At 42.7% G+C, this 21,133-nt stretch overlaps 1 protein-coding gene across 2 annotated transcripts in view; it reads right to left on the reverse strand.

Annotated features, from left to right (window-relative positions):
- Window positions 1–10,021: 10,021 nt before the first annotated feature.
- The window catches only part of LOC8035030 (fibronectin), a 69,630-nt gene continuing 58,518 nt past the window's right edge, over window positions 10,022–21,133 (reverse strand). For both annotated transcript variants that reach the window (XM_029979701.4, XM_040209213.3), the window contains 6 exons: window positions 20,806–21,087; window positions 17,664–17,954; window positions 15,763–16,029; window positions 14,872–15,156; window positions 11,662–11,779; window positions 10,022–10,182 (listed from right to left, as the gene is read on the reverse strand). In XM_029979701.4, the coding sequence (XP_029835561.2) occupies window positions 10,146–10,182; window positions 11,662–11,779; window positions 14,872–15,156; window positions 15,763–16,029; window positions 17,664–17,954; window positions 20,806–21,087 (1,280 nt within the window). In that variant the 3' untranslated portion in view covers window positions 10,022–10,145. The remainder of the gene's footprint in view (window positions 10,183–11,661; window positions 11,780–14,871; window positions 15,157–15,762; window positions 16,030–17,663; window positions 17,955–20,805; window positions 21,088–21,133) is intronic.

Consider the following 21,133-nt stretch of genomic DNA (forward strand, 5'->3'; position numbering starts at 1 on the left):
AGCTCAGCGAATGACTACGCCGAAACATATGTTTAGACCGAAAAACACTGTCTGAGTTGTGACATTAAGCAATACAAAACGTCACGCTTGCATTGCTCAATGTCACAACTCAGACTGCGTTTTTTGGTCTAAACATATGTTTCGGCATCTTCATTCGCTGAGCTGCCTCCGTAAGTTGCGGTGATTGGCTCTCCGAGTGTTGTGCAGGAAAGAAGACGCACGGGCTTTTTTTAGAGTGTAGAGAATTTTTTAGTGTTGCTACTCGCACCAGTTACGAAAATTTGGACGACTCGCGCATTTAGAATGTTCCAGGCAAAAATATGGATTTAAATCAGGCTGGAAAGCATCACAAGTTGTCACAGGTACTTATTTAGCCAGTCTGCCTGTAAACATCGATTTCGTCACTATTCTTGCCCTGGACTAGCATCGTAATCACGAAGTCACCAAACGCTTGTGCTTGATTGAGAGACACTGCATTTGGTGCAGAAAGCAGTTTTCTTCCTGCTCTGGAGAGTGCTTTTAAATTAAAGCAGGAGGAGAAAAAGAAAAAAGCCCCATGGCCAAATAAAGGATGAAGACTATATCTTACAACAACATGCATAAAAACAAGATGTATTTTTGCCCACAAAATTGTATTTAATTACAATTGTATTTGAAATACCCACGTTTTAGTATATAAATACACACGTCAAATACATTACCCAATTTGTAATTAAATGCAAAGGCAAAATACACAAAGTATTTGAAATACGTCTTTCAAATACTTGTATATAAAATACTGCCCATCCCTGATCGCATCGCTATGTATTTTACTCGAACTTCATCACAATGTATCCTGTTCGCATCAAGTTGTGCGAGCAAATCTGTGTAGACCCCATCGCGCATCAACCACAGTTATAGATTAAGAGTTCAATCAAGTCCTCTATCCATCTTTCTTTTCCCTGGTACAATTTTCGCAAGGATCTACTTCTCCCGAATCATTTGTTGTCATCGCTGATGTTCTTTCGTGAAGTGGTAGCAACTTTGTTCAAATTGTTAAGGTATTGGGTATCGCTTAGTTCATGTTAGTATTTTATGTGCTCGTATTTACATGGTGTGTTCAAAACTTTAATGTGTATTTTAAAGAAGTAAATGCGCAAAACATGGCACCAGTTTTGTAGAAATGTACGGAGTCAATTTAAATCATTGTGCAGCTGTCATTAAGGAAAATAAGGCGTGTTTTTTATATAAACATCTCGTACACGTTCCTGCACTTTTACGGGCCCTTGCTATCCGAAGTTCCCCATTCACCACAGAAAAACCACCTGTTATCTCTCCTATCAATTGGGAAGTCGTATGGCACTTGCGAAGAAGTGTTTACATATCTGCGAAAGTGTTTGTGCAGACTCCTTTGTTTTTAGCTCTTCTAACAGTTGTCTGCAATGACATTGTCCTTTCGTTATTTCCTATTATCAGGTTAAACTTTTTTTCTTATTCAAAGGTCATACGATTACACAAGTACAGACTCGAGCCACAAGGCAAAGAAGACACAAGGAATGTAAAAAGAAAACAGAAATACAGCGGCTCTGGGCAGAAGTTTACAGGTATCTACTTTGTGTTCACTCGTGTACAAACCACTCGTGACAATTGTGCACCTAGAGCAATTCAGTGAGTAAGTCCGTCAGTCAGTAAATCTTGTTTATTAATTTTTTGTTCGCTTTCAAAAATTTGATGGCCGTCTGGTATGGTTCCTACTTGACAAGGCCAATCTGTTATCGGAAATATTACCCGAGAAAGTGAGAGTTCAAAAATTGTTTGCAATTTTAGCAAATATATATAGTTACGCGATGGCTAGGTTGCTTGGTCGGACATCAGCCTAATTCGGCGAAATTTCATGCTTTAATTTAAGGGCACTTTCATTTCAGATAGAGGAAACAAAATAATACTACTGAACTATTAATATATATATATATATCTTTTTTTTTTTTGCCGTGGGAAAGTAGTGTATTTTCAGCTCCCATTGCAACATTAGGATCTCATAAAGAGGAGTTCCCGCTCGGAACGTCGTCTAATAGGAAAGTTTTACAGCCTTTTCCTCCTTTCTACAATATATGCTTCGCTAACTGTTGTCTAGATCGAAACTGAGAGCTGATCCTGCGGTAGATTCTTAATTCTTGAGCTTTTAGTTCTGATATGACTAAAGGAGGATTTTGAAATTTGGGCGATCTCCCTCTGATCGCGATCTTGTGTGTTTAGTCAGACTCAGATACATTTTGCTCATCAGGAAACCTTTGTACATGGTTTTCTGGACTACAATAAAAAATCCAAAGGGCCATAAAGTTATGGTTTTGTTTTTAATTATCTGAAAATTAATTTCAAATCTACTCTCTCTGACGATAATTTACGTAGCTTCGATGACACTAACTCTTATTTTGTATGGGTATAAATTTTACACAAAAAATAAAGGTATAAACATATGTCTATTCAACAATGGCAATATTGTAATGGACAGTTAAGGCTATACTAGAAAACGTAGGATACAAGAGGATTCTCTAAAAATACAAACTCTCACATCAGTTGTTTCCTCTTCTTTAATAAATTAGTAATTTTGGACATATTCAAACTGTCTGTGCAGTGCCGGTTTTTTTGCTTTTTTTTTTTAAAGACGATTTGAATTTTTTTTTGTTCTTTTGTTCAAAGACTTCTTTTTATTGTCTTCTGAAACATACAGTAAACTTCAGATCTCATATATGATTTAGAGATATAAATCCATACCTTAGAGAATACGATATATTTGAAACTGGATTCTAAGATGCTAAGCATGAGTCCTCCCCATTTTTTAGCGTGATAATCATATATTTCTTGGTACCTTGTTTCACTATTTTTCGGCTTCAATCCAACACATATTTAAGTAAAATAAAGTTTATGCGTACTTAAGATGTTATGCTTTATATATTTACACAGGAGATATATATATATATATATATAGTATATTCACAAAAACAACCTGCAGTAGCCAAAAATGTAGAACGTACAGCCTAGTATCAATAAAACAGTCGTTTGTGGAACATAAAGAGCGAACAAATCAGTAAAGGCAATCAATTAAACATAAAATCAAGTTATTGAACAAGCAAGTTAAAAATTGAAATCACTTCCTGAAAGAAGCGATTCTATGTTAAAGGTAAAGTCCGGTCAAAACTCAAAATGAAATAAATTACTGGTATCGCTGTAGCGACACAAAATATGACCCCAGCCAAAATATTACGTCCGGGGGACGCCGCAGTCTCAACTAATGCCGATAATAAAAATGCGACCTTAGCGGGCGGCCAGCGGGTTGCCCATCGCTAAAGCAACATTGGGCCGTGACGTCCGTATCGTTCTCTTTTTTTTCCTCCGGCCCGGGCGTTGAGCGGAGTGCGCTTTTTTGAGGCGCTGCCACCGCTTCTTCGGCTTGTGATTGGCGTGTTTAGCCGTTGCTTTTATCTGTAGCCCGTGTAGCTTCGGTATAGCCTTTTGTTTATTTGCCCTTGTGAGAACTCCAAAACTCGCTTTAGCGAGCAACTCGGCGCGCCCAAGACTGCCCGGCTGTTCCTCGAAAGATGCCGAGTAGAACTTGTAGCGCTGTGGGCTGCTCACTCAACCCGCTTCGCAACCCGGAGGTGCTTTTTCACAAGTTTCCAACGGACCGGAAATTGGAGAAGGTACGGGTGAACGCTGTTCGACAAGTGGACTTCGGCTTTTACGCGCCCGAGGAAAAAATAACGAAAAAACAGACGTGTACAGCCCAGCATACATGTGTTCGGGCGCCGCGGCCCACGACGGGGAGCCTCAAAGCTTCGTGTCTGAGACTGACCCGCAGCGGGAAAGCGAGAGGGTCCCCAATACTGTACGTCACTGGCAGCGCGGCGTAGAGCAACGCCGCTCCATCGACGGAGCCCCGATGACAGTTTAGCCCTAGCAACGAGTACGGAAGACCGTATGCACGGCGACAACCGCCGACTACGGCACCGAACGAGTTCACTCGTTTTCCAGTCGCTAACTTCTGGGTATACAAGCGACGAGTACGGCATAGCGCACGCACGACGGCGGCGGCCGCCGAGTACGGCACCGAACGAGTTCACGGGTTCTCCAGTCGCTAGCTTTTGGGTATACGCACTAACTCTTGCTACATATGCTGGATAACTATTACGTATACAGAATTAAAATAAAATCAGCTGACCTTCTATCTTTAGACGGCTAGCGCAACAGAGTTAGGTGCCGCTCGGCCTGCGTACTCGTTGAAGGAGAACGATCCTGACGTCACGTTCACGTTGCGGCAGATTTCCAGTGTTGCCGGGGCCTCGAGCGGCTAGTTTCAGTTTTGTTGGCGGCGCCCCAAACAAAACTTTGAGGCGTCATATCTTTGAAACTACGCACAATAACGAGAAAAAAATACACTTTGCAATTCAGGGACGCTGACTGCACTAAAAACTGTCACAATCCCAAAATCGAAAGTATGGACCGGAGTTGCCCTTTAATACTTACGGTGGCAGACTTTGTAAATACATTGCACTCCGTTATTGTGAAATCAGAGCAAACGCAAGAGATATGCGTTTTTATTTGCATTGCGTGCTCCAGGCTGCGCATGCGCGTCGTCGCCACGCGCCGATCCAAGACGCAGTTTGGGCTCCGTGCGCGCACAATGTGGGTCACGGAACGCTAAAGCAAGAAAACACAGTGTTTGCGTTCGCTTTTGTATACGCAATACTAAAGTTCACTGATATGTATTCTAGAAGGCTATATCACAAGCATCGATTTTGTTAACATATGACTCAAAGAAACAAAAAAAAAAAGAATTCCCTAAATTATTATTTTTTTCATTTAGAAGCAAAAGCTTAGAAATTATTTCTTGGATCATGATCATTTTTAAACACTCTTGACCCAGGCAAGAATGTTAGTTACAATTTTCGCAGGAAAAGAGCTACGCACTGAAATTTTACAATGTGTAATATATACCAGTAAAATGCACCTTCCATTAAAATTTGAGATTGCAATGTGCAGGTACGAACTTTTCCTGTAGTTTTTAGAGAAAGCCTGAGTGGGGAAAATACTCTGTTCACTGGCCTTAAGCCCTGCTAGCTGCTTGTCTTAAGCTATTACATGAACGTACCAATGCATCCGTAAGAAGGGTATGCTGCAGCGATAGAGAAACGAAACGCGGTCTTTGAGCCGGCACAATTACACTAGGTATTGCATAAAGCTGAAACTTCGTCCGAATGCGATGCTTGGAAAGGGAATAGGATGCAAAGGATTGAGAGCATGACCTTACCTAGATCAAAAAATAACATGAAAATAAAATATTTCTTTAGGAGGCGATGTTCTAAACATAATTTTGTGTAAAGGAGAAATTATATCCTCTGCACTTGTGGCACTCATTTCAGTAAAACAACCATACCTGCAAAAAGGAACACAATATTCTATTTCTTACTGAGAAGTTGACATCTGGAACATTTGGTACATTTGAGTGGACACTGAGTGCTTGGCTATAAGCAAATTTTTTGTGCGATGTTGGTCTTAAATGTCCCCGGCGTTCCATGAAAAAAAAAAAATACAAGACGTTGTTATTCCTCTTGTCGTGTGACAAAGTACAGGCCCAAGTATGGTCGTGTTGACCAAACACAAGTGTCAGGCTCTTCGGGGAGAAATTCTGGTAATCGGCAGTGCAAAATTACTTTAGATGTGCCTACGTATATGTAGAACGGTACTTCCAGTTTGGTAAGAAATTTCAACATCCACAAAGTGCGGGTGGCGTAGTTGCGATGAAAGCAACGTCAATATTCCCACTAACATCCACTAATCGTCCAGGTTGCCCTCTACCGAACACTCGATCAAATACTATTTCCGGAGTTGCATTTTTTCAAATATAGATGGCGCGCCATGTTCAATGAGGGGGATATGTTCGTGCATACCGGTCACCGGTGTTGAGTGCTCCAAATACGGCTTGAAACCAACAATTTCTGATCTTGGCACTAATTTATGTTGGACCTAGTCAATGGAACTAGTGGTAGTTTTAAGGAAATTTCGCTTGATAAAGGATAATAATACTGACGACCTGGGGATCATTTGGATTATAACACAATAAACAGCCTTCCAATAGTACCTTCCAATTAAATATTGCACCGCTGAGGACACATTAGTATATGATAAAATTAGTATGTATATATAGATATATATATATATATATATATATATAATCGAAAACGTGCAGATGAATTAACTTTTGCACCACTGCTTCAACTGCTATAGCGGTTTTCTGCAAAACAAAACCAGAGGCGATTCAAAACGGTTTCAAGCTCATTGTTTTGCGTTTGCCTCTACATACTTTTTTGCGCCTACTTTCCTGCAGAGCACTTGGCACCGAAAAAGAGGGGGGGGGGGGGGGGGGGGGGGGGGGGGGAGGTACAGAAACGAGCAGGACGTGGCAAATTATTTGTGCTCACATCGGTGGTTCGAGTACCCGTCAGCTTTATTTGTTTTCATGCAAGGTGCGGCGTCAATGTTGTTTCTCTTTGTGCGAAATAGAGCTGGGTGTTTGCAAGTCAGGTCGTATAAAGACTTTACAGGCCATATTTTTTATATGTCTGTAATAAGTATATATAAAATCTACCTTCTTGGGAGGAACATTCAGCTACATGTGAACGCCGCTTGAGTTTCGAGGCAATCTTCCATTCATACAGTTAACAACTTCCGGGGTGGCGTCCGCCGAGACTCATTATTAAATAACAATTGGGGGGGGGGGATTAGGAAGCAACACAATGTAACATGGGAAACAAAGTTAAAATTTGGGACAGTATGACTTCCTGAAAAGTGAACGCGCTCAAACAAGCTGCTAAGAATACATCATAATCTAACACCCTGAGATTAGGAAGGTTGCAGATTCTCGTAGTCTTGGAGATTATCTTTGCCGGCGCATGGCGGCTTACGCTCATTGTCGGAAGCGTGTCTAGTGTTGTAGTGATTTAGCATGGCAAGCCACGTCTGGTCAGAACTTCGCGACGTCATGTTCTGTATTCTTGGCCATTTTTTTTTTGTGTGGTTTGGTTTGATAAACGCAGCTGCATATCCTTGAAATTTTTTGTTGTGTGGTCAGTTTTTTTTATTTTTTATTCTTCCTAGTCCCATGGTTTTAAGTTGACTTTCTAGGCTCTGCAATAGAACTGCACCGTTGTACACGCTTTGTCAGTTCTGGAGGACCTCTCTTTCGAACCGATGTCGTGCGGCAAAGTCCGTATAACGAAGACAAGCTAGCTCAATTTCAGTGAAAGTTCGTTGTCGCTTTTTTCAGTTGTAGGCAATGTACTACTCAATATTTTATCATTACGGGTTAATTCAAGGTACTGCAGGGCGTTAAAGAGAATATAAAAAAAAATGAAAGATGGCGTTTCTTGTTTTTGTTTTTAATATTGACGAGCAATTTTGTTTTTAGAGAAATGACATACGTTTCTGAATTACAAACAAAACTACAATAACCACTAAGCAAAGATTCTTTATATATTCGTAAACTGCATTGCGAGGCGCAGATTTGGATTTATTTGGCTACGTTTTACATAAAGTACGTTTGTAAATAATTTGTGAATGTGTTTCTAAAACTGATTGACTTTTTTTTTTCACCGATATAGATATAGTTATATATTAAATATTTGGTGGGCATGTTGTAGATTGTCTATAAAATGAATGAATAAAAGTTTAACCCCGTGCCTGCTTTAGTGCGACAGTGGCGGCTGTGCAAATTACCATAGTGAAATATCAGCAATGCCCACGCCTCGACCTTCTCAATTTTTATATTTCTGAAAACAACTTAGCTAAGATGTTCACATACAGCTGAATGTTCCTACCAAGAACACAGCTTTCAGATATATTTCTTTCAGAAATATAAAAGAAATGTGACCTAGAAGTCATTGTACGATTTAACGTGGACACTTCTAGGTATTGAAAAGGCGCTAGACACATACCCAAGTGATATTTTTCTGCTTCTTTCGTGTATAAGTGGGCGTCCCCAGGAATATCGTAACATCGGGACCATCCATATCCACGTCTACATATGTTCCACCGTTTTTAAAGGGCCAAAATGCATGGGGCACTTCACAGGTAGCACAGTCTTTAGGGCCAAAATATGGTTAGTGCCTGGGAATCCAGAGCCTTGAAAAGACGGAAGAAGCCGAGAAAGAGCCAAACCTGACTTTCTTTGGCCACAGTCTGGGTTTCTTGGTCCTAACTTGCCAGGGAAATGCCAAAGTTAGGCTTAAACACGGACAGTGGCTGTCATCCGGTATGTTTCAGACTAAATCGTTAAGAGAAATTTTAGTCACAATTAAGACTTTAATACACGGACGTCTCGGAAAGAGTCATTCCTTTCTCTCCGTGTTGTACACGCTGAGAAAGGCCAAACTCTTTCCAAAACGGTTGTGTATTAAAGTCTTCAGACTAAATCGCAAAAGAAATGCCAGATTTGTATTTAACGTTTCGTTGCTCCGTTTTCATGTGGCAACTTTGGGCCTACATTGCCAAACAAGTGCAAGGTTTAGGCTCCACTGCCGGCACTTTGGTTCATACGTCCAGCTTTGGCTCAATCTTACAATACAAAAATCAGCTTTTATTTCCTGTTATTTTTGTCCTACATACGCACAATTTTAACACTTTTAGATATATATTGTAGAAAGGATTTTGTTTCGTTTTATTTCTCTCCAGATTGCAAACGCACTCGTCGCAGGCACGCTTTAGATAACGAGACAAATATGCAGCCGTCAAGTTAGTTTTGGCAGCCGATACTTTAAATTTAATTATTTTCACGTGTTTCTCCTAATAATTGTGTTACTAGCGCTTAGCACGAACGAACGCCTTCTCATCTGCGGCTCGAAGAACTCTTAAGGCTGACCACCCGAGCTAAATTTAACTCGGAAACGTCAGGCGAATGTATTGTTATAAAATGCGCTATATACTAAAGCGGCAGTAGCACGGTTCTTTAAACGGGTACAGCACTCTGCAGAGGGTCACTGACCGAGTACGAAGCGTAGCGATTGGCTCATTATGTTCGCGCTTCCCGCTTCGTGATTGGTCCATTGAGGTTCTTGTCGACCAACGCTGCAATATCATTGGCTGAGGAACGAGATTATCGGGGCTCGCGGCGTCTTGCGTTTCCAAAGATGTCGGTGACCCATGAACATTCATATTAACTGCGACAGCGTTAAGGAGCTTGTGTCGAAAGAAAGCCAGCGTCAGCGTTGGTGGCATCGTGACGAGAAAATCCTGATTGGTCGATAGGGTCATCACGTCAAAGCCACATAACCTCGCCCGGGAATTTCAAGCAGCCACAAGGCTCACGTGAAATGTGACATGACGCGTGGAATGAAAGTGATTAAAAAAAAAAGATGGCCCATAACGCTAATTAAAGGTCGCCGCACGTCTCAAATGATTTCACCCTATTGAGTAATTCATTTGCCTTAGAAAAAAATGTGAAGACTTTTGGGTGGCATCTGTACCTACGACCCTTTGGTTGCGAGCCAGACACGCTACAGAATAGGCCACGCAAGGCACGCTTGCGCGGCGAATGAGAAAGCGATGGGAACTGGGCCCGATAACGCTATCGGGTTCCACTCTTAAAGGCAAAAGTCAAGAGCCCTCTTATTTTTATTTATCATAAAAGGGTTTATTTAGAGCACAAAATTATCAGTAACTCTAATCCCATATTCAGTTTAAACCAAGCTGTGATAAACTGTGGCAGCATTGTTTTTTTTTTTTACTTTTTTATTAAGAACAATTTTTTTATGATTACCTCTAAGGATTGCACGAAGTACTTGTAACTTCCTAATTAGTGATAAGTTGAAGATCCACGTTGTACGTTGCATTTTCTTTCGTAAGCATACACTCCAACTATGAGTCACAGACGACAGTCCAAAAATTATCGGGTGACTTTATCTTATCTTCCAGGTGGGGAAACAAGAAACGGAGTTCGTCGAAGGTGCAGAAGAAGGCTGCTACAGATTACTTGAAACGAACGCCGGACACAACTGACAGGGGTCTATATTTATCTGTTTTCTGCGATCGAAGGTTACAGAGCCTTTCCGCCTCCATGGCTATCGCTTCGCTTGTCCGTAGTTCCCAGAGCTCGTATCTCGTGATCTTTATCTTCATGAGCCTTCGCCAGAAAGAAGGGACTGCGACTCTCTGCAAAGAGGTAGAAGTGTTGCACTTTGTTAAGAGTCGACGACGCTTATCCTGGAGAGTTTAGTGCGATCGTATATTCCGTACATAACGTTCTCACAGTTCAACTGGACATTGGTGCTGAAAGAACCCTAACATATATGTTCCTTTTTCTTTGACTATGAACCTTACTTAAACAACAATACAAGACCGAAATTTGCTTTGCAAAAAAGTACCCATCGCACAGAAAGAAAGTTAACTTCGTATCAGGCCCTCCCAAGGAACATGTTTAGTAAATTTTATAACGTTCGGTATAATTAGGTCTCTGATTAATTCTCGGTAATTAACCTAAGTTTTAAATTAAAAGGTTTGACTTCAACTATAAAGTTACTTGGAATTATCAAAAAACCCTAAATCTATGTATTTCAGAATGATAGACCTCTTTCAAAATACTGCCCTCTGTTGGCAGCTGTGGAACCCCCGCACAATGGCGGACTAAAACCACAGCATCACGGCACACTTTATGCGTTTTGTTTGGATGTGAAGGCAAAACCACTCCCACAGAAAAATGTGATGAGCGCAGTGACGTTGCACTTCCGACGCTGTTTGATTGGCTCGCCGGCTCCTACCGCTGGCCGCGCTCCGACGTTCGCTATCTTATGAAATGACTTGCACATTCCACGATCTCAGTTATTCCGCTATTGTGCAGAGGTTCCGACCTCCTAATAATCGGCACGCGAATTTCGAAAGGGGTCTGTATAAGGTAGTTCCAGCATTTTGCGCCGTTTCAGAAGAAAAAGAGACGGAAAGAAACATCCTAAGTTGGCATGCGTTTCTAAGTTTCGCTTTTCTTTCGGAAAGTGTCTTTGCGCCAGCGGTCCTGCTACCCCGTGGCCAAAGCGTGTAAGTAACGTGTGCCGCTATGCATTCTTCGCACGACAGATGGTAAACCCAAGGAATACAGTTTATTGTGTTGCTACTAAAAACAAGCACAGAGTTTAATTTCACAGGCTCGCGCCACGCTTCCTTTTCTCTTACGAAGGGAAGCTCAGAGAATGTTGCGCTCTTTGGCCACGGGTGGGCGCTGCAGGACCGCTGGCGCTGTGCTCCGATAGGGAAACCGAAACATAGGAACGCATAAAAAATTTAGCTTTTAAGGGCATGCGTCATAAAATATCGCGCATGCCCTATATTTTTTTTTTTTTTTGTAAGGTGCGCGGAGTTAGCGATTTTTGATGAGGCCCTGAAAGTTTCTAACCTAGCCCATACCTTTAAATTTACCAATTACAAAGTTATTACTCAGAAATGGTTCAGACCCTAATTATAGCAAACGGTCTACATTTTCCTAAATATGCCCTTGGAAAAAACACCAATAGAACATCAATGTTCGTTCTTTCTTCGCAGAGATGCGTACTTCTTGCACGAGCAACTTGACCCGCGTTCCAAGAAACACCCTGAATGCGTACGTAAGTATTCAAGAATAGAATAAGCTCGTATACATACCCTCTGTTCTTTCTGTATTTCCGGTAGACGAAGAAAACCACAACCAGAACGATGATCAAGAGGGGAATGAGAACGGCTGCAGCAATTGTGCCTGCAGACGCGCCACCTCCACCGGAAGCTGTTAGAAAAACAAAATAATAATAAAAAAAAAAAACATCAGATGCCACACATTCATGAATATATATTTTCCACTCGAGTTAGCTCAAGGACCTCATAATACAGGAGCCATGTAGACCCCGAATTTGTCACGTGGACGCACAGGGGTGTTTGATCGTGTGGCTGAAGAGCTGTTTACCTTTGTTTAAAAAACAAACAAGCACTCAAGCCCTTTAGTTTTTGTTTGTTTTTTCTAAATAAAACAAAAGAAAGAAAACATAACCCGGTCAACGATCAGTCAAAATTATTATTTACGTGCTAATCTGAACCTGGTTTGCTGCATCTTTGCTTCGCAAGCCGTAGACGACGCCTCGAGCTGTGCTTTACAGCAGTTCTTCACCATAGCCGTTAACATATTATATGGCGATGAAAAAACTCGTTACAATTAACACCATCATGAAGAAGGCATAATGGTGCAGCCATACAACACAATCATCGCGATGAATTTAGCTGTTCTTGTTAAAACACGTTCCGACAGCACTACTCAATTGTACTTCTTGAATCCTGCGAAGCTAACATCATATGAGTGCTTAACGGTAGAGTCGCTCGATATTTTTCTAACTTAGGGAATCAAATGAAACCCGCGGGTGAAGGTTGCTTCAGTCAAAATGCCATAAACAAAGAACAGGGATTCTGCATTCTGAAAAGGGCCCACGGGTCTTCCCAGAAAGCACTACGAGAGCCCATTGGCTGCGACATACACCCATGCGCGGTTCTGACATCAGCCCACTGCGGTGGCGCTGTTGTCGCCCTGGCGCATGCGCAGAAGCTTCACTTCGAGTGAATCTGCTTTCTGCGCTCGCGCAATGCTCGCACTGTCTTATTTTTTTTTTTTTTTACATAAACAAATTATTTGTCTCGTTGTTTTCCCAGCCTTCATGGTATAGATCAGGGGTGGCCAGGCTGACCCGGCCTAAGAGCCGCAAACGAAATCACGAAACTTCAAAGAGCCGCGGAAAGGGGGGGGGGGGCAAACTTAAATTTTGTTTAAGGTCCGACTGTACGTATGAGGGCTGAGGCTGCACGACTGTACGTATGCGGGTACAAGACTACCAAACCGCGAGCTGTGCTTTATTCTGAAATCCTTTCTTTTTTTCCCGGGGAAACGCAGAAAGGGGCGGGGGGGGGGGGGGGGGGGGGGGCCTTGCGAGAGCTCCGCGAGCCGCACTTGGACCAACAAAGAGCCGCATGCGGCTCGCAAGCCGCGGTTTGGCCACCCCTGGTATAGATCATGATGATTGGCTCTTCGAGAGCTCTGCCCGAAAGGAGACCTATTGGCATTTTTTAAGAAAGTGCACGTTCAGCGCATTAAAAAGAGCGAGAGTAACACTACTCATGCGAAAGACCAGGGCCGGCTTGCTAAATAACAGCGTCTCAGCCGAGACTGGAGGGAAGAAAGCATTGCCAAACAGCCAGCTCACGAGCTGAGCAGGGGCGCAAACCGCGTCTCAAGACGCTCGCGCTGTCCAGCCACTGCTTTCTTTTACCCAGCCTCAGCTGAGACACTGTTCTAGCAAGCCGGCCCTGGTGTTCGCTGCACAGACATGATGATGGAACATCTCCAGACACGCGTAAATCATGATCAGAGCCTTCGTACATTTGTCTGTTTTCAATATGTCTGTAGAGTCTTTGTACGTCTCATGAGACAGTCAAACAAGGGAGAAACAGGTCGCAGTCTGCACATCGTCTTTTTTAGGATGTGTTCGCGGCACGACCGCGTCTTCGGGATAAATCTCTCTTCTTACTTTGAACGGTCCACTCCCATTGAGATCTAATATCCAATAGAATGTTAACATATGTGCGTTCAAAAGGGAAGAGCATGCTTTGACTACCTACGGATCCACTACAACTTTCTATCGTCCACAAGCATTTTAATGTTTCAGATATTCAAACAATTAGTACTCGGATATATTTCTGGACAAAGACTATAAATAGTGTTATGATAACCACGTAAAGATATTTGATCAGCGTACTATTACTTACTAGTAAATAGTTTAGAAATTTATCATAATCAATTTGCCGAAGACGAGTCTAGCAGCCTGTCTCGAATGAAAAAATACAACCATCTCTTCATTGGCACGTACTCGACGCTATTCATTAATTCAGTTATCGCTTTACGTATGCTGCAACAGTACACTATAACATATATGTAAAATGCGTATATAAAAAATAATGCAGTTCTAAATTGCAACATCGGATTATGTTTTCGATTGTTTTGGTGTCATCTAGTTTTGAAGAAGGTTTACCCTCTCAATTACACTTCGGTAAATGTTACGGTTACATACACGTAAATACACTATGTCTACTATATGAGTACGAGCCTCGTATAAGGCCTGATTACAAAAAGCTCGACCCTTCCGCATATAACAACACGCTCTATTTAAGTCGTTGAAACAACAGCGCGCTACTTTGGAGGCAAATTATTTCGAAATAAACCTTTTTCCTTCAATGAAAAGCTTTGAGCACAAACATCTCCTCTGTGCTACAGAGAAGCGTTGAAAGTACTGTTACTCCTTCATTTAGGGCCTACCAGTTGGACGATCGTTGGAGGAAGTTAGCCAATCAGTAGGTGCGCTTTGATTTTTTTTTCCTGGCGGTGATTAGTTTAGCCGCGGTGACGGAAAACCCTCAAAGGCTGCGAATAAAAAGTAAGGAGCACACAATGTGAAACATCGTAGAGTGCATCCTGGGCCAATGCCACCAATACTTCGTTTCAGCTTCAGTCAAGACGGTACAGCCGACGCTACGAGCTAGTGGGACAAATCAGGCAGCGTTACAATAGGCGCAAGTCATTGGGCCTAGCTTTTCTGTTTGTGATTGGTTCGGCGACGATGGAACACGCGCACAGACACGTGACGAACAACATGATGGCGCTCTTTTGACGCTGTGTGATCGGTTCCATCAGCTCGTATAGCGTCGGCAGCTGCGTCGGGACTTGAGGTGAAGGCAAAGCATAGAAAACAAGGCCGGCTTGTCAGGCCGGGCGCCAACCCGTTTGCCGCTTGAGACGGGTCGGTCGGTTATCCACTACCGATGACGGCCAATGGCACTTACCTTCCGACTGCGTCTGTGCGGTAAAGCTTGCAACAGGGCCCTTCTTTTCCCCTTTCTCTGCCTTGTTATAGGCGTACACCGAAATTTCGTACGAGGTGCCGGGTTCGAGTCCCGTAATATTGTGCGAAGTGTTCCTTGTCGTGGCCCAGACGAGCTCGGAGCCGTTCTTCAGTGTCACGTTGTAGCCACTCAGAGGGCCGTTTGGATGCTGAGGCGCTTTCCACGTCACGTCGACCCAGTGGGTACCGAACGAATGGACTGTCAAGTTCTGAGGAGCCGACGGAGCTGCAGAAAAAGAATGCACATACTATATTGTATATACTTTTAGTCACCTGATTGAAACAAAGAAAGGTAGGGTGGTAGTTATTGATTCTATTCCCGTACACTGAATATAGGCCATGGGGATCCAGGCATATAATTATATTGAAGTGCTCACTGAACTTATCCCATTGCCCAACTACCTACGTTCTCATTTTAGAATAATCCGTAAGAAAAAAAGTTTTGATGTTCTGAAAAGGAACGCAATGACTTATCAGGCTATCGGGTAGGGATCGCAACAAATTTGGATAGAATAGAAATGTATGGTGTACGCGAGAATTCTTTTATTTCTGGTATACTTATTACGCACTCGAAAATTTTTTTCCAGTGATTCTGCAGTGAGTATGTTTAGAAATATTTGAATGATATGAGCAGTGCCTATCAGAGTTGAGGAGACATAACATCCATTAAACTAAACGCCAGAAGACGGCAATGTCAATAGAATTAGCGGTTTGACACTTCCTGAAAGCCATTGAAAGGAGAATAAAAACAAAACTGATAGCAAGATTTTGATAAGGAAGCTTGCATAAAAGAGTGTTCTGAAACAAAATTCAGCAAATGAAGAACACTCACCGTCGACGTCCGTCCGGAAGGTGGCAGCCTTCGGAGTACCACATTGTTTTATGTTGGTGCAAGAAGCCACGAGCACACTGTATTGAGTCCATGCCTCGAGATCAGTCAGCGTCACGTTAGTGCTGTTCGTGGAGATATTTTTGCCACCAGGATTCACGGTCACTTCGTAGCCAACGATTGTATGGTTCTTGTCCTTGGGAGTCTCCCATGTCAGAAGCACGCTGTGGTCTTTGACATCTTCAACGTGGGGCCGCGGAGGTACAGGACCTGCGCATCAATGTGTAAACGTGTGCAAAGTGAGTACAGCTTACATTAAGAAGAGTCGAGCCTTTTAAGTGAAGGCAACACGCTATGCTGAATTTGTTTACGGAAAACTTGCTTCCAAAATCTATAAAAAAAAAAAAAAATCCCCGAAGGTAGAAGTCGACATTTGATTTCAGCGTGCACATATGATTGTGGGGAAAAAAGGCTTTTTTTTTTTTTTGGAATAAGGCTACAAATGTTACTCCTTGCGTATTTATATTTCATGAGCAACTGGCTTAACCGGCAAAGCAAAGTTAACATTTTATCAACCATGAGGGAAAAACTGGTTCCGAAATATTGTGCAAAGACGCGAACATCTAGTATTGGCAACGTGAGCGAACAAAAGCGTCGCTGTGGTCGGCCCACCGCAATTGGCCGAATGCTGAGTATGACGTCAGCAAAGGATGTCACAACGACGGAAATAAGAGGAATGTAAGAACTTCATACTTGTTAGTGAGCGCGTTCGTAATGATATAAGTTTAGAAAGAGATATACACATAAAGACAGGGGACGGGACAACACATCTTTCAACTTTCAACAAAAAAAAATATTGTTGAAAGTTGAAAGATGTGTTGTCCCGTCCCCTGTCTCTATGTATATAACTCTTTCTAAACATAAAATAACTTCTATTTTGACGGTGTTGGAAGTGTTGCTTTGAGAGCGCTATGCTTTCAGGCTTCCACCATGCCTATTACAAACACTATCGAACTTGTTCAAAAGGTAATGACGTCACGAAAGGTAACCGAACGATGGCGTCACCGAAACATCTCGCCGCTAATAAAGAGTGACAGGAACTTTGTTTTCGTCACTTCAGAGCTAGCCTAACTGAAAAAATACCGAATAAATCTGATAACTTTTTTTTTCCTTTATCAAAATTAACGATTTTAACTTGCGATGACCTGGCGTTGTTCTATGCTGGAAGGAACTCCTGAAACATTTCAACTTTAACGTCACAAGATACAAATGAAGGTCAAAAATAAAGGCGCGCCAAACACTTCACTCTCATTCGCATTCTGAATGCCATATTATGGTTTTGAAGACCTACAGTGAATTAAAAGAAAAAAAAAAAATGACTAGGCCGAATAAAAGTAACAACAGAACCATCAACACCGCTGTTTCAAGGTGTCCCTTTTTTCTCTTTGTCCTACACTCCGGTCATGCACACTGCATACCCGTTTGCATTCGTTTTTACTGTGTCTTTCTATTTTTTGCATTGTAGCTTCTCTGACTCATCGCAACTTGGTAGACGGCGAAGGCTACAGTCTTAGTAAGCCAATCAGCGCGTAGGAGGGGAACACGTGACTATACTCAATCTTACCTGTTACGGTCAGTACTGTCGAAGCCACTGGCGGGAAAGAGAGAGAGGACAGCGTTTTTTGTACTAATTTCGATCGAGGGGGACAAAGTGACGTCTGGAACACCCATAAGAGGGTCCGGGGAAGAGGGGAGTTTTTCTTCGCCTCTCCCTCAACTGCTTGAATTACACTCTCGCCCCCGTACCTTTGGTAAGGGTTGTCACGTGATTCACCCTCCGTGGCTCTGATTGGCCCGAGGTGGCCGAAGCATTCGTTCCTTTGCCAATTTACGGCGAAACTTACCATCCCCGGAACTGGAGAAGGCGACGCTGCTACTCGGTCCGTGCAGCGTGGTGTTGTCGTCCAAGTTGTAAGGCGCGACTGTGGCCATGAAGTCGGTGAATTTGTACACCACGTTCAGCGTGACGCTTGTTGTGTTGAGGTCGTGAACGAACGTCTGGTTACGTTCCGTGTCCACGAGTTTCACCGTGTAGCCGTCGATCGGGCCGTTGGGATTGGCTGGCTTCGTCCAGCTAAGAGTAACATTGGTGTATCCATCCAATGCGGGTTTCAAGTTTCTAACGGCCGATGGAGCTGCCAGAGAAAAAAAAAATATTGCGTCAACTTACAATGTGAGGGCTATGAGACAATGTTGATAACCTTAAAGCTTCGATCACACTGCACATACACCACACAAAAGACATGGCGTTTTCTGCAGACAGAATGACAGAAGTGTATCTGCACTCATGAAACTCAAGCACGTTCGAGGCAAGTGTGCTGCTTCGTGCGTTTATCCCTCCACACAATTATTTTAACTAATCTGACAGGGCCATCGTACACTAACAGAAAACACGCCTCGAGCAGCGCCTGCAGACTCTTCTCTATAATGTATTAGCATGCAACCGCGACTTTACCGTACTCGACCGTACTTCGTTTTATGATACGTCGGTGCGTAGTCGACGGCAGAAACACGCGTGCTGAAAGCGCAGTCCCTGTGCCTTCCCTCTACATGGTGGGTTTAGTCATGATGGGCCACGTACAGAAGCATGCCGAACGCCATGACGTGGCACTTTGACGTTGTTTTGTTGCTTTCTCCGGCGCGTAGCATCGGCTGCGCATAGACTCGTATTACGTTGAAACGCGGTTTGCAAGATATCGGCCTGGGACCCGAGAGTCCTCGATGATGGTAGGGGCCAGTTTACGGAACGCACCGATTGGACTCGTACGACGGTGACGCCGCGCTTATATGACGCCGAAGCACTATCGGCGCGCTCGGCGAGCCTTCGGCGCGCATTCGGCGCGCTCCGCGACCCTTCGGCTCGATCCTCATGTTTGAAGAGTCCATACTGGTCGAAACTGAGGGAAAGGAGGAGACAATAGCGCGCAGAGACGCCAGAATGCTGAGCTCTGGTTGGAATGATTAGCGGGTAGACGCAATGAAGCTAGCTACCTTGTCTCTACTCGCTGTTCGAACGCATTGAACGCGAACGTCGAAGGCGGGGTTCGGCGTTCGGACGGGTTCGAAGAGTGAGTAGAAACGAAGGCAGCTGGCTTCGCGTCTACCAACTATAATCATTCCAGCCAAAGCTCGGTGTTCTGAAGTCCACACCCGCTCCCGTCTCCTCTTCTCTTTCGGTTTCTACCCACATACCCTCCCTTAGCGAAAACTAATACGTTTGAAATATACCACATTCTAATTTGAGTGTATTTGAAATACAGTTCATAATTGTAAGTACACGAAAAATAGACCGAAAGTATAAACTTCTTTTTTTTTTACTTAGTACTAAATATACTTCTAAAAATCATTTTAAAATACCTTTACTTCAACTACATTTGAAGTTCCCTTCATGCGTTTTGAAATATGTAAATACTACATTAATAGGCAGAAAATACCTTTCACATATATTTCTTGAAATATACATTTAATTCATGCAAAATATACTCCAACCCTAAAAACACGGAGCAATCAAAAATACGTGCAGAATACTCTTAAAATACCTGAAAATCGTAAATACTGTTGTGTTATACTCTAAGTACCTTTTGACTCTAATACTTTGGTAGTTTGACTTAAACTACCAAAATATTGAAAAGCGCTCCTTCTAGAAGTTCATTTCAAGCAGATATGGAGTACACTGAAGCGCCTAAATACAACATTTGATTAGTTTGTCAGCTGAATTGCGCAGCATCGCACTGATAAATCAGCCCAGTTTATGTTATTGTTTCCTTTTTTCTATCAAGAACACACCTGATCAGTTCCTTGCACACCAATCACAAACGGGGTTCGGGAACTACAACCACAACATTTGCTGATGCTGGAAAGCTTCAGCAGGTGCTGTGAACAGATACGTTTGGCGTGGTTTTGTTACCACAATGTGAGTTCACTGAACGTGTATACTCACCATTGTACGTGATATAAATAGCGAGTTTTATATAGTGAAATTAACTACCAGATTAAATAGTCAACTACTAAAAAGGAAAGGCAAAACAACTACTGTAAAATATTTATATTTCGCGGGCTCAATATTTCGCAATTTAGGTCAAAGTTGGAGTTTTGGAATAATTCGCAAATTCTAATTTTCGCGACGCGCTAGGATCGCAATATAGATTTTAATGTTTTTACATTTTGCCGGAATTGTTCACGGGACCTATTTTTTGGAATTGTAGGCGATTCGCAAACTTTGCGAGAATTAGGTCCTCACGAAAAAAAAGTCATTTACAGTATTTTAAAGTGAACAAACTGCCTTGATTCGCTTCGTCCTGAGTGGTGCTACGCAGAGAAGCAATAACATGTATTTTATGAGCCGTTTGTGTGGATATTGTTTTCGGGATTGCGCCGAATTGTTATTAGTTGTACCCATGCCTTTTAGTAAGAGATTTTGTCCACGAACTTCAAAACACTGTTTCCCCTTGGACAGACTCCCGAGGAGAAGATCGAATACTTGGAACCTTAATAAGCGCAGAGGTGGTCACCGAAAATATGATTACCTTCAATATGCAGGCTATATAAGGCTCTAGAGGAGTCAACGGGACTGTGAATGAGCTGTTCAGTGCGTCATGGTGTTTGTGTTTGTGTTCGTTTCTAATGTAGCTTTGTGAGATGTATTTAGTAGTGCCTTCAAATACCACAGGGACACCATTTGCTGACTAAACCGAAAATAAAAAAAAATATATTTTTGGTATATTTAAAATATTTTTTGATTCATATTTATAATGTATTTTGAATACCTTACGCGCGTATTTCGAATGCGGCCAAAATAATACAGAATAAATATAAAATGAATATTCGTACTAAATATATTTCAACTTCGTTGAAATATATAGTTTAAGTTTAAACAATTAATCGGCTAAACCAATCACGCGCAGTAAATGCGCCGTAATCCGGCGTTTTTGTTTCTCTCTGCGCGATTGGTGTATGTTCGGTTTTAGCACACAAATTCACACCTACCGGCAACTCTGGTCTGCTGTTCCAGCACTGCCTCCTTCCCGCAGTACTCGGCGCAGTTTCTGATGCTCACTTTGTATAGGGTCCACGGCTTCAGCCCGGTCACGTTGTGCACCACCGTACCATTTCGTTCTTCCCGTACGTTGTCCGTCCAAGAGTCGAAGACGTCGACCTGGTCCTGCGTTCTTACATCGATGGTGTAATTGGGCGCCTTCGGGTCGGCGTCCCACTCAAACGTGAAGCTGGTGGCAGTTCGATTTACGAGCTCTACGTTCTTTGGAGCTTCTGGAAGTGGAAATGAAAACCGCCTTTGTTATAAACTCTGCGCCCA

This window comes from Ixodes scapularis, unplaced genomic scaffold (assembly GCF_016920785.2).
Source record: "Ixodes scapularis isolate PalLabHiFi unplaced genomic scaffold, ASM1692078v2 PGA_scaffold4__175_contigs__length_147842914, whole genome shotgun sequence".
In the NCBI taxonomy this organism is placed as follows: Eukaryota; Metazoa; Arthropoda; class Arachnida; order Ixodida; family Ixodidae; genus Ixodes; species Ixodes scapularis.